The sequence below is a fragment of the Poecile atricapillus genome, chromosome 6 (assembly GCF_030490865.1).
Source record: "Poecile atricapillus isolate bPoeAtr1 chromosome 6, bPoeAtr1.hap1, whole genome shotgun sequence".
Classification (NCBI taxonomy): Eukaryota; Metazoa; Chordata; class Aves; order Passeriformes; family Paridae; genus Poecile; species Poecile atricapillus.
Window position 1 is genome coordinate 6067436 of NC_081254.1, and position 14191 is coordinate 6081626.

Below are 14191 nucleotides of genomic sequence, written 5' to 3' on the forward strand. Positions count from 1 at the left end.
TGTGTAAGGTCACTTAGTTCCCCAGCAACCATTTTTCTTAACTAAGGAAAGCAGCAGACAGATCCTTCAGTATTTAACACAGTCTTTCCTTACCAGTAAAAACCATATGGGAATCATAGCTGGACTGTCAGGGAGGAGGGGATGGCAGCAAACCCACTTCTTGGCTGTGTCTTCCACTTCAGTCCTGCTGTTTAAGGAGGAGTGTGATTGATAATTCCCACGACATCAGGAGGAAGAGCATCATAATTCGGTTTTAACACGAGAAAACCCTTGCCTTGGGAAGGTGCCCGTGGTGCAGGTCAGTGTGGAAGGGAAGCCAGGTCAGAAGCAGCTGCTGGAGCTCCTGTTCAGGAGGTTCCTCCTGTTTGTGCATGCCCTGGTGCTGCTGGAGACAGCCTGGTGTGTCCAGCAGTGCGTGCCCTGGTGTGTGCAGCGTTCCAGGAGCTCCAGAGGTGCTGGATGGCCAGAGGCACGGAGCGACTTCTCAGCAAGGGGTGACTCAGTGGCCTGGCACTGCTCAGCCTGGAAGAGACAGCTGCATTGTGTTAGGGGTGTAAAGCTCTCTCCCAGCACAGGCACTGGGAAGCTCAGGAAGGCTGTTTGGAGTGACTCAGAAAATTTCAAAAGCAGAGGTCCAATACCAAAACTTCAGTATTAGTCATGTAATACTATATACTAGTCTGGCCTGAATGGGGGGAGAAGAAGTCCCCTAAAAGTCACCCCAAGGGGGTTCTTTCCAAAGTTGAATGCAATTTCTTTGACTTTTAATGTGCACAGCTCTACCCTGTGTTCCTTCCTTCTGCATCCTCGTGGTAATGAACCAGATGCACTTTAAAAAGAGAAGAAAATATGTTAATATCTCGTCTTAAGTGGAAATTTCCAGAGGCCAGCTGAATCCTTCCTCAATAATTAATGCCTGAAAGCATTTTCCTCCAGTTCTTATTTAAATGGAAATAGCTTTGGTGTCTGATATTGTGAAGCTGCATTGCACTGCCTGGTATTGCTTTACAGGGCTTGAGGTGATCTGGGAAACAGGGAAGTGTTTCCAGGAGTCTGTCTTTACTGGGACCTTGTGGGAGCATCCCAGCTGCTGTGTCCCAGCCCTACAGGCTGTTGGGGTCTTCCACGAGGAGCTGCAGCCTGAAAACCACAAGCATCAGGCAGATCTAATTCCATTTCTGTCTGTGTTTCTTCTGCCCGAGTCACAGCACGCAGCAATAATCCAACCTCTTGCTTTGTTGCCTTGAAAAGCTTTTAATGCTATTTCAGCAACTGGTGTAATATTTAAAGAAAATAAATCCTCTTGGCTTTGGTATTCAGCTCAATGCTGTGTACAGTAGGTGAATAAGTTATTTGCTAAATGTTTTATGATGGTGATTATGTAAGCAATGAGCTTTTACGTTTTGGCACCAGAGAGTACCAGAACTGTGTGTAGTGCTTTGTAACTTGATGTAGGAAGGAAGCTTAATTTGCAAATTAATCCAGTTTCATCTTCCTGCTGTGCCATGTCATTACAGAGGACTTAGAAGAGCTTCCTTCCTACATCAAGTTACAGAGTAACTTCTGCAAATTAATTTGCAAATTAATCCGGGGGAAATGTGACAATGAGCTTTATTTTTTTTTTTATAGCCAAACTTTTCCAAGTCTCTTTCCTCAAAGGTAAGGACTTAAATCTATGTAGAGAGCCCCGAATAAATCAGATTTTCTCGAAGGTATCTTCAGTTTCTATCAGCATCAGTGCAAACCGCAGGAACTAGTGGGCTCTGTGAGAATAACACACTAGAAATGTGGTTTAGTATGGAAGCTGGATTTGCAGTGCTGCTAATCAGAGTGACACGATGGCCTGCCATATGTGTAATCTACATCTCCCTCTAAATGCTTACAAAGCAGGAACTGGAGTTGATTTTATTTTATATACGTGCATTTTATTTTTTATTTGGACTTCATTGACTAATTTCTCAGGGTTCTTTCTAAGTGAATCTTAATTTCCAGGCATGTTCAAAATCTTGTGGAAAATTCTGGGGCTCTTAGTTCCTTGCTGGAAGGAGTTATTCTGTGCTGGTGACTCCACAGCCAAACAAAACTGGAAGAAATGTCCCAGCTGAAATGTGGGCATTTTGAACCATGACAGGACTGGCTTCCTTTCCCCAGGCAGGTTGTGCTGTAACCACAGGAAGGGCTTGGATGGTGAAAAACACTCAGTTATTGTCGTCTCCTTTAGTTTTACTTGCTTATAAATGTCATATCCTGTTCTTCCCAGGGTGGAAGCTTAGCAGAGGTTCAGATTTTCAAGTGTCATTAATTTTGGATCAAAACCATGGATGCAATAACCCACGGGGAGCTGCATTTCCCTGCTGTGGTGTGTGGGCATTGCACGACCAGATTTTGGGTTGAGAGTCAGCCTCTGTCCTCACAGCTCAGTCCTCCAAATAATGAAAAGTTGTTTTCTTCATTAATGCAAATCCAAGGAAATGTGAATCTAATGTCAGAGTGTGCATTAAACCCACCTGAGAGTGAGCACGCTGGCTGAAGGGAACAGTGGGGATGTGTGTAATGCAGGGTAAAAATAAACTATGGAATTGGGGATGGAGGATAGTGGTTTACCAAATTTAAACATTATTATGTCTATGTCTATTAAAAGTAACAAAAAGTATTATTGCTGTGGATCAAAGTTTTTGTTGGTTTTTTTTTTTTTTTAAATGAAGTATGAGTTGAGCATTGAAGTGTTTGGCAAAGATGCCACAGAGAATCTGCCCTGGTTCCTCATCCCTCCTCTTTACTGCCCTTCCTCCAGGAGACAGGAGTGGGTGGCTCTCAGCCCCTGTGCCAGCTTTGCCCTGTGTTCTAGGAAAGCTGCAGTTCCATTTCTCTGTTGGTTAACAGATTAATGGAGATGTTCCTCGTGAAAATGCAAGGTTTTAGTTTAATACTGAGTGAAATACTGAGGACAAGGAGCAATGGCCATAAACTTAAACACGGGAAGTTCCACCTCACCATGAGGCAGAACATCTTTCCATGAGGGTGGCAGAGCACTGGAACAGCTGCCCAGGGAGGGTGTGGAGTCTCCCTCTGGATTCATTCCAAGCTCACCTGGAAGTGCTCCTGTGTCACCTGCTCCAGGTGGCCCTGTCTTGGTTGGGTGTTGGACTGGATGCTCCCCAGAGGTTCCTTCAACCCCAGCTCTCCTGTGATTCTATGAATTCCCAATAATCTCACCAAGAGCAGCTGATGGACAGTTATCCAAGCTTAGTTCTCAAAATCAGAAACTTCATTAAAATCTGACTTGTGCTGCCTTTTTCTCCCCCAGCATCTCTTTTCCACTTCATCATCTACATTTCTAAACATGCCTTTCCATTATGTGCCACAGACTTTAAATAATGAAGCTGTGTGCCAAGTGAGCCGGGGCTGCTGTGATTTGAAGTAGTTATTTAGGTCCTTAGTGTTGCACACACACAGAGGTGAGGGATGTGGTGGATCTGAGCAGGATTATTCCAGAGCAGTGCAGAGAATATCACAATAACTCTGCTTAGTGACCATTTCAGTGCAGACACAGCCGTGGCTGGCTTTTAACTGTTAACTGCTGCCTTTAGAAGAAAAAAAAAAAAAAACAACCAAAAAAAACCCCAAAATTTCTGAGCTGTTTGATAAGGAAGCTGAGCTTAAAACCGAAGCCTTTCTCATAACCTCTGCTCCCTCCTACGCAAAGCAGCAGCAGGAGCAGGCTGCATCTTGAGGAGGCGGTCAGCGCGGTGGCAGAGGGCCAGTGGCATGGGCTGCAAGGCCTGTCCTTTGTCCCCACGCAGCTGGAGAGCTCGGGGCAGCAGCTCCTGACCCTGGAGAGCAGTGGGAGAGGTCTCTGCCAGCCTGCTGGGGAAGGAGAGGCAGCCATCCAAGGAGGTTTTGTTGTGATAATGTGCCAACCTGAGTAAGTCACCTGCCGAGCAGAGCGGTGGCAGCTGTGACAATGAACTGTCCCTGCGGGTATTATCTGAGCTGCCCATTCTGCTGGGTGAATCTCTTGAGATCCCTTAATTTCATACCTGAGCTGAAAATACCTTTGTAGCCGTTTTACCAGAGTTTCTAGCTTTTAGAGCAGTGGTGATCACTGGGCACTGAGAGATGCCCTGTCACCAGCGGTGTCTGAGTGATGTGTGTGGATTTGCTGCAAGTAAAATCTTAAGCAAAGCAGTCTAAGGAAATCACAAAACCTTTTGGGGCATAGGATCAGTGGTGGGGTTATTGAGGGCATGGCTATGAGAGAGGCAGGTGGTCACTGAAGTGAAGTGCGAGAAAAAATGAAGAAGGTGGAGGGTTTTGGGTTCTGGAAGCTGCAGGGTGGCTGGGCAGTGACAAAGTCACAAAGTTCAAGCCAGGCTTTAATACTGTTCCCATCAAAATGGAATTATTAGAATAAGAAGTTTACAGTGAAAGAAGACAAAAAAGAGCAATCTTCTCCTGAAGTAAAAAGTCCAGCATCCTCATGTTTTGCAGTTTTAATAGCACTTTCATTCCTTAAAAGTACTGCCAAGGGGGTTTTTTCTCCTTGCTGCTTTGGTGGCTGGTCATGTCTGTTTAGCTCTAGATTTACAGTGACCTTGGCAAAACCTTAATAAGTGATTTTGAACATACTAGGCAGTAGCTGCTGTGCACTAAAGCAGAGGATAGTTCTGGCTGCTTGTTACCTTTTGGTGGAGCTGGTGATTGCCAGGATGCAAAATCCCCTCTGCCACTCGACAAGACTGGCTGGTGAAACAGTGAGAGTTTTCCCTCTCATGCCTGGAAGTCTGTCAAGCCAGGATTTTGGTTTCTGTGCCCAAGTTTGCCCACACACCCTTAGGGTAATGCAAGAGCTGGATCCAGGTGTCCCAGCTGCGCTCTGACATCGTGTGGTGACTTCATGGGGAGATGAGCCTCCACAAGCTTTTAGCGGCACTGCATTAGCAATAGTGGAACTTTCCAAAACAAGCCTTGTTTTAAATACATCTCACATCATAGCACCTGTTTTTCCCTGCAGTCCTGATGTGGTTTCTCCCTGCCCCCAGCAGCCTGAGTCCTACACTGACCCATTGTGGCTCTTGCCCATCTCTGCTTGCCCAAAAGTGCAGGTGGGAGCCCAGCCCTTGTTGGAGCCTCTGGCAGCTGCCACAAGCAGGTGGTGAGGGATCCAGGTGTGCACCCCTGCAGTGCCTCTCCGCAGAGCAGGGTGTCTTCAAACTGCCAGAGGGCAGGGATGGATGGGATATTGGGAAGGAATTGTTCACTGGGAGGGTGGGCAGGCCCTGGCACAGGGTGCCCAGAGAAGCTGTGGCTGCCCCAGGATCCCTGGAAGTGTCCAAGGCTGGGTTGGATGGAGCTTGGAGCAGCCTGGGATAGTGGAAGGTGTCCCTGCCCATGGCAGGGGGTGGGAAGAGATGATTTTTAAGGTCCCTTCCGACCCAAACCAGCCTGTGATTCCATGATATTGCAATCTCCTCCTGCACTTTTCTGGCAAAAGAGTAAAAGTCCAGGGTTAGACCTTGATCACCCCAGTGGGTTCCTGGCCGTCGGAGCAGCTGGGTTTATTTCTGCCTCCCTGGCTCGGTGCTGGGAGGCTGGGCTCCCTCCTGGATGCCTGGATGGCGTGGTGCCCGTGCTCCCAGCCTGCCAGCTCCAGCCTTGGCTCTCCTCTGTCCTGCTGGCCCTAATGGGATCTCTGGGTCCTCTCCTTCCCACAACACGAGTGAGGCAGAGAGGTGACATTAAAGCCCTGGAACAGCAGATAAAAGGCCCTGGCTGTATTTATTGAGTGTTACAGATAAGTAATCCACTCTGCTGTCAGTGTCTGCAGAAACAGCAAATAAAGTGTACATGCCCCTTGCTTTGATGTGATGAAATCTCCAGAGGACTCTCACTTCAGTGGCACTCGCAGTGCAGCTGTAGCTGAATCTTGCAGTGGAAAATACAAGATTTTCATGTCTTCATGCATTGCTTTAAAAATATCGCTATGGCTGTATGCTGGGCAATTCTGTGTTCTGAAAGCTAGGGTTGTTTTGGTTTTTTTCTTCCAAAATGTTATTAAAATCATCTTAACCGTTTTTGTTGGAAGGGGAAAAATTAATAGTTATTTTGTGGTTTCATACCCAGCGTTAAAACAACAGTCTGGTTTTCATTTAAACCAATAAAAGTATGGAAATTCAAAATGAAGGTTCTCTCCATGTCCTTAGATCAACTTGCTGGCCTTGCTGCAATGCATAATGGATGGAGCAGGGGGAAAACCTCAATCTTACAACTCTTAGCTTTGTTTTTGCTTTTTTTTGTTGCTGGATTTCAAATCTGACGTCACTTTCTTGCCTGTCTTCCCAAGCTATAAAAACTTCCTGGATTTGGTAAATGTGCAGCTGCTTAGAACCCAGTGAACCATAGATTTTATTTTTTTTTTAAGAACCTAAGCAGTAGTGAAGGAAAGTATTTAGCAAAGGCACATCAGTAGTTGAATTAATGCGCTTTCAAATGTTGGGGTGTAGAGCTGACTGTTGGGGATGAAGGGTTTCAGTCAGTTCTGGTTTATGGTGTGGTCAGAAAGAGACCAGAGGGGCAGCTGGGGCACAGCAAACCCCAGCCAGCCCCAGGGGAGCAGCCCTGGGGTGGGGCCCTGAGAGGTGGAGGATCCCCATCCCCAGGGATGCCCTGTCATGGCCTCAGTGACCTGGTGCAGCTGCCCTGAGCCTGAGCCTGGGGTCCAGGGCCCTCCTGCTTCCAGCCTGCAGTTCCCTCCCAGCTCTGGTTTAGCCTGGGACAGGGCAGGGCTGAGTCTGGAGGAACCTTTATCCACAGAAAGGGAGCTCAGGCCTTGGCAGGGGCTGCCCAGGGAGGTTTGGAGTCCCCATGCCTGGAGGTGTCCAGGGAAGGGCTGGACGTGGCACTCAGTGCTCTGGGCTGGGGACAGGGTGGGGATGAGGCACAGCTTGGACTCCATGGGCTGGGAGGAATTTTCCAGCCTCAGTGATCCTGGGGTTGTGTGAGCTCCTCAGTGAGTCTGGGGTTCACATCTCACCAGGTGAGCAGCATCTCACTGCCCCCAAAACATCTGCAGGCTCTGGGCACTGCAGCAGGCTCTCCTCAGCCTGGCTGGTATCCCAGCTCCTCAAGGATTGGGAAAGTCACTTCTTCCCGACGCTGTTCCTTCCCTGGCCACTGTGAATGAGCTGCCCTGGCTGTGTACAGCCCTTTGATCTGGGAAGTCACAGCCCTGGAGCTGCCTGCCTTCCCTCTTCTCCCCTCTCCTGGCCTGCTCAGCTGGGCTCGTGTCCTTCCTGCCCTTCTTCCCCAGCCAGGCTCCATGTGTAGGTGTCTGTTTACACCTGCCAAAATCTCAGCTTTTCCTCCATCCCCTCTCTGCTGTCCAGCACCCATCCCCATGATCCTGAACACCTTCTGAAGCTTCAGAGCTGGTGGACACAGCTCCATAATGACACAGTACCTCTCAAATGAGGTACTTGAGAGCCAGCTGGCCACCTTAGCTTTGGCAGCACCGAACGCTGTGAAGGTTGTACCTGCTCAAGGGCTCCCTGTAATAAACCTGAAGCAAATTCCCACCCTGGGGAGCAGGGAAGCTCAGCTCCATCGCAGGGAATTTGCTTCACAGGCTGGAGGAGGTCTTGTTTATTTTCCTTTCCCCAAGGGAAAAGGAGTAGCCAGAGTAGCCTGAGCAAAGGGTAGTGTTTTAGATGGGATGTTACAACTTCATGTTTGTTTGCTTGTTTATAGGACTTTGATATTCTTTGGAAGAGCAGCAAGAATGTGCAATGCATTGTGATTATTTGTGGTGGCTGTAAGAAGGGGCCTGGTGGTGATGGGCATCTGGGAGCCCAGCTGGGCACAGCTCCTTCCTGAGAGGGGCCAGGGGGGTTCTGCGTGACATCTGTCCCCTCTGCTGTGTTTAATGTGTTTAGCAGCAGCTCTGTTCCCTGTCTGGGCTCCTCTGGTCTGCCAGGAGGAACTGGGACAAGCCCCGGGGAAATCGCTCACGCCGCTGTTCCCGCTGGAAAGGAGCCCCGGGATGGTTCCCGGATCCTGGCACTGGGTTAAACTCACGGCTTTGGCGGGAACTTAGGCCAGAGAACATTTCCAGCGGGGTGGGATGTGCGAGGTCCTCTCCTGCTGGCATCCTTTCCTCCAGGGCAGCCCTCCATCCTGCCCCACAGCCCTGCTTAATGCCCTGGCTTCCCCTCCAAGCCACACCAGAAATCCCCCTGTCCTGAGGGCTGCAGTAGCTGGAAGGAAGCTGTGGAAGAGGGGAAGGACGTAGGAGGATGGAGGTGACAGCCTGCAGGAGACTCATGGAGCTGGGGCAGTCCTGCCAGTGCCTGGGTCAGCCTTTGAACGGCACAGAAAACTGGGATGGAGGCCAGAGCCCTGCCTGGGGCGTGCCAGGCTGCTCTGGGCCTTTGGCATGGAGCCCCAGGCACCCAGGAGCCCTAGATCCCAGGGGATGAAGAAAGCAGAGTGACCTTGGAGTAGATCCTTCTTGGAAAGATCTGAGAGCAGGGGTGAGAGGCAGCTGGACCCCTCAGCTCCTTCTTGGAGGGAGAACTGGAGAGGGAAAGGGAGCTTCTTCAAAGCCCTTTGTGCTCAGCCAGTCCTGCTTCCTCCACCTGGCACCTCCACCACCACCTACTGCCAGATGCCATATTTCTCCTCCTTTCCTCTCCCCAGGTTTTGTGGCTTGGGTCAGTGTTTCTTCCCGCTCTCCCTATTTCTCTGTTCCCCAGCGTATTTGTGGGGGAAATAGGAAAAAAAAGTACTTCCCAAGTGTTTTCAGGTTTTTGTGGGTTTTTTTTCCTTGGGGACATGTCAGGGTTGGTTTCTGGTGGGATTTGAGGTGGAATCCGACTTGTGATGCTCTGATGTGCTGGGCGTTGGGTCAGGCTGGTGGGGGAGACCCACCAGGAGCCTCAGCTGGGAGAGCTGGCAGGACAGAATCCTGTGCCATGAGTTTGGGATGGCCCTGCTGCGGCAGGGAGGTGGGGCCAGGTCAGCCTGACCCATTGTGGGGTGAGCGGTTCCTTCCTTCCTACAACATCAGCTGAACTGCTGTCTCTGCGTGTGCTGCTCCAGCTGGCACAAGCCTTGGACATCCACTCAGTCACAGGAAGAGAGACGTGGAGCTGGACTCCACAATTAGCCAAGCTGGTGGGATTCTCTGTGGCATGAAATTAAATATTTGAATGCTTACAGTGGGGCTAATGCTGCTTTGTGCAGCTTTTTATGAAGATTATGAAATTTCTGCAAAAAGCAGATCTCACTGTAATTGGAAGATAGAAGAGTTAATCACAGGGAGGAATTAGGATTCCTACTTGCCCTGAAATTTTATAAACTGCTTTGAAATACCTTCAGCTGAAGGAGATGAGCTTCACTACGAGCCTATTGTATCTTGAGTGCAGAGTTTTCTTCATTCATTTGAATTGCAGTGGAGAAGCCACAGGGCTCTTTTCCCCAGAGGTTCAAGAGGCTCTGAGTTCATTTTGTTGATATGTGAAGTCATTTTGGTGCTTGTCGAGCCATACGACCATTTACTCGATGTCCTCGAGGCAACCCAAGCATTTTATTGCTATTTATTCAGCCTTTGAGAAAAGATTTGAAACAAAAAGTCACCGAAGTCATTGAAGTTTCGAGTCAGAGGAAACTGAGGGGGAGTTGGGAGATGAACCCCCAGCAGCTGGGGGAGGGTCGTGTGTGAAGGACACACTCTGCATAATGCACCATTAAAACTTCATGAAGAGGTGTCCCAGAAAAAAATACTACAAAGCACTAGGCTTAATATTAAATTCTTAGTTTTAGCAGTCTGGTCATTTTCAGGAAGGGAATAATCAGCTTAACTGCAGCATTCCCATATTTAATGTTCTGAGAGGGATTGTCTGATTTTCTTTTCCTTTTTTTTTTTTTTTTTTTCCACAGTAATTAATGAAAGTCAAAAGCAGCAACTGGAATCTGTGAGCTACTCATCCCGCTACGCCCTGGGACTGTTTTATGAGGCTGGGACAGGGATTGCTGTCCCCTGGGCTGCTCAGTACATCACTGATAATCCCTGCATACGCTTCATCTCCATCGATAACAAGAAGCGCAATATAGGTCAGTGCTCCCATTATTTCCCTTAAACACAGCCACAATGGAGGGTGTAGAGCATGAGAAATGCTGTTTAATTGAGTGTTGCTATTCTGAACAGAGCGAGTATTTAACTCCAAGCCGCAGCGGATGGCGTTTAATGTCACATTTGGCCTGTAATAAAGCACACAATGAGAGCGGGCCGGCCCTCAGAAAATCAGCCCCCAGCACATGGTTTACGTTACTGCGTTTATGAAACCACTGTCAGGGGATTGGAGACATCAAAATGTTGCTATTCCAAGAAAGAGCTGGGGTTCCTTTGTTTAAACACTGATTCATGCACTCGCCAGTTTGTCTCCCCTCACCAGTTACTCTACAACTCCTGCTCTTTCCACAGGGCTTGGAAGGAGGAATGAGTTCTACAATTGGAGCTGCTCAGCCCAGTTCAGAGTTAGCCAGGGTGCTTTTGTGATCAGGGAGAGTCTCTGAAATGGCTGCATGTGCTCGGTAGGGCTTGGAGAATATCCCCCAAGACAGACCCTTCTCCTCTCTTTCTGGAGGATGGCAGTGGAGGAAGGGTGTGTTTCGTTTATTAAATGTGCTTCACGTGCCAGGAGTGTGGTGCCATAGAATAACTCGAGAAAAAACACTTGCAGACAAGTTAGAGTCACAGAATCCAGGATGGTTTGGCTTGTGAGGGACCTTAAAGACCCAAAGTTCCACCCCCTTGCCATGGGCAGGGACACCTTCCACCTGTCCAACCTGGCCTTGGACACTTCCAGGGATCCAGGGGCAGCCACAGCTTCTCTGGGCACCCTGTGCCAGGGCCTGCCCACCCTCCCAGGGAACAATTCCTTCCCAATATCCCATCCATCCCTGCCCCCTGCCAGTGGGATGCCATTCTCCCTTGTCCTGTCCCTCCATCCCATGTCCCCAGTCCCTCTCCAGCTCTCCTGGAGCCCCTTTAGGCTCTGGAAAGGGCTCTGAGGTCTCTCCAGAGCCTTCTCCTCTCTAGGCAAAACATTCCCAGCTGTCCCAGCCTTTCCTTGTAGGAGAGATTCCCCATCCCCCTGTGGAAGCACAAATTCATTGTTTTCCCTAAGAATTTAGCCTGTTCATCTGAAAAGGGTGAAAACAAAACAGAAGAACGGCTGGAATGGCCAAAACAAGGATGTATCCACCCTGATGTGCTTTCTCCAGCAGGGACTGAACAGTGAATATGTTAAAAAAGGAGCTTAAGGAAAGCCAAATACAGAGTGATCTTTTTTTCTCTGGCATTGTCTCCTTGTTACTGACTGTTCAGCTGGAGATTTTCTTGCATCTGAGATTCTGTTGCCATTGTCATGTTCAATGAAAAATACCTGATAGATAATAGGGCCTGCTGATCTTACCCTCACCAGTGTCAAGGAGGAATTCACCCATGCTTTCCCCTCCTCTTTGCACCAGCACCAAGAACAACAAATATGGAACTATGATGGAATTATCAAACAGCTTTGCTGTCTCCAGATGCAATTGAACCATGTACAAGGCACATTATTTGGGGCATATTGTTAACAAATACGTAGAAAGTACCAGAACATCAGTGTTGGCACATACCTTTCTCACTGAAATTTCCCTTGAACTGGGGGAGAGTTCTGTTTATATGAGCAATTTTTTCCAAGAAGAACAAACTTTGTGTGCGTCTCTTCCTAGGAGACAGACTTTAGACAGCACAGGCAAGGGAGGCTGAGTGTGAAATTTATTTACATGTGAAGTTCTGCAACCAAAACACATGAATAAAAAGTTCCTTTATGCTTGTTTTAGCACATATGCAAGCATTTGGCATCTGCATTTTTCTTCCTGTGTTTCCAGCTGCCCTCCAGAACATTTCAGTGGGAGGCACACGAGCACCTCGCTGTCTGTCCCTTTTAGCTTCACTCCACTCGTCCACCTTCCCATTCTTCTGTTCTTCAACCTTGATTATTTGGACTCATCTGAGGAAGGGGATGGTGGCAACCAAAAAAGTAAACAGTCAGAGGAAGCAGAACTGCTGGGTGAGGCAGCTGAGATCTTCCAGGGCAGTCATCGTTCCCAAAAATCCATCGTTTTCTCCAGTTGTTTCTTCACCTGATGTATCCGCAGTTAATGGAGGTTTATCTCACCCTCACTGCCACCTCAAACAGTAGCTTTTCAATAAACAGCCTGGAACAACAGAAATCCAGAGGAAGTAACTACAGCTGATAGTTGTGCCCTGCAGGAGGTTTGGAACTGGACGATCTTCTATCCATTTTATGATTCTATGATCCTGTGAGCTTTCTGCTGAGGGCCTCACATATATAACATCCCCCTAGAGCAGGTAGTCCAGCCTTTAAAAGGCCAAAAGGCAAAGGCTGGCCCTGGCTGTGGAAGCCCAGGCTGTCCTTGTCACTTGTCTGAGATGTGGCAGTAAAGCAGAGACACCCAACACACGAGCGTTTCACGTTGCACCAGCGAGACGCAAACCGGCCCTGTCGTCGTAATCGCGCAGCGGGGTGGGTTTGATAAAGCAGTTTCTCTGATGCCACCAATTCCTGGTGTCATCAGGAGTCTCCAGGAGGGAAGGCTTTTTCCATCAGCTGAGGATCCCAGCTGCTGTCGGTAGAATCCCGTCCCTGCCTGCAGAGGTGATGTTACATAAGGAGGAGCCCACGAGAAGCGTGTGCTGAATTCTGCGTGTGGTGTGCATGAATATTAAACACTTTGTGGGATTGGCTGCCTCAAACACCCCATCCATATTTATACCGGGTCGGGGGGACAGTGGGAATTCTCCAGCATAAATTATTTCTGGAATACCGCAGTCTTTGCATCTCTCTGCATTCCAGGAGGACTAAAGATAGATGACACATGAAAGGGGAAGTGGTTCCTTTCTTTTGCTCCAGGATTGCGGTGTTATGTAATTTAGAGGGAAGATCTGCCTTACAGGTTTTTAGCATTGTATAATTCCTGAGTGCCCTCTTTAATTGTGAAACAGAGATTCCTTTCCTTCCTGAAAAAAGAATTTTTAGGAAGATGAAAGAGTTAAAAGAACTATTTAAGTTTTTGCCTTGTTGTGTTGTAACCCTCTGCCAGCCCTGCCTGCCTTTTAGAAAAATAATCAGAAACTTGGTAAGGCTAATGAAATGCTGGGTTTCTGAATATAAAAAAGTTAGTGTCATTCTTTCTATGATTTCTCCCAAATGTGCCTTATCAGGCAGGAGATTTTATTCTAGGGAGAGTGTGTGACCTTAGGAGCCACAGGAATTTCTGAGGATAACTGGAGAAGCTCCTGGCCCTCCTTCCAAACAGCAGCGTGACATTTTAAAAGTGAATCTCCATCTCTCTTGCTTTCAAAGGTGTTGTAAAGTTGATTACTGCACTTTTTTTAACTTTTAGGTAGGGCTTATGAGGCCTGCACATCTCTTTTGGCACCTCCCAGGGAGCAGGGATGCAGTTCCAGTTCCAGCTTTCCTGCTGTCCTCCATGCTGACCCAGCAGCATTTCCCTCTTCCAGGGTTTGTTTGGTGTGGCAAAAGCCATTTCCCCTCCTCTCCTGCTACCCAGGACCAGAATGGGGTTCAGATGGCAAAACACATCTCCCCAGGAAGCTTACAAATTCCTGAGGGTCAGGAAACAACCGCATCTCGGTTTTTATCGGGATCCGTTATGGCTCCAGGTTTTGGGCAGCAACCCGAGAAGAATACTCAATGCTGCTCCCCTAAGATGAGGAGAACATTCCTGTGGGAGATGTGTGCCTATCACATCCACAGACAGTTTTCTGCTGGAGACCAGGCTGGAACTCTTGGACGATCCCTGAGCACTCCAACAATCGTAGAAAACAATCTGCCGTTGAAGCTGGCCCCACTTTTGAGCAGGAGCTTGGACTAGAGACCTCCAGAGGTTCCTCCCAAAGTTCTGTGACTCTGAGGCAGACAATGTTCTGGTGAGGATTTACTGAACACACTAATAAGTGAACTGGGAAGCGAATCTAAGCAAGCCCCCTTGGCGAAGAGAGGAAATTCTTCAAGATCTGTCTGCATTTGCTGCCCTGCAAGTTTCAATGTTAGCGCAGCTGAAACAGTAAAAAATATTCCTTCCTCTCTGTGGATGTTTT

At 48.3% G+C, this 14191-nt stretch overlaps 1 protein-coding gene across 6 annotated transcripts in view; it reads left to right on the forward strand.

Moving 5' to 3' along the window:
* Positions 1 to 14191, forward strand: part of RNLS (renalase, FAD dependent amine oxidase) — a 52139-nt gene that overhangs the window by 31845 nt on the left and 6103 nt on the right. For 5 of the 6 annotated variants that reach the window (XM_058841391.1, XM_058841392.1, XM_058841393.1 and 2 more), the window contains one exon: positions 9937 to 10110. The exons of the other annotated variant lie outside the window; for it this stretch is intronic. In XM_058841391.1, coding sequence (XP_058697374.1) covers positions 9937 to 10110 — 174 coding nt within the window. The remainder of the gene's footprint in view (positions 1 to 9936; positions 10111 to 14191) is intronic. 6 annotated transcript variants of the gene reach the window in all.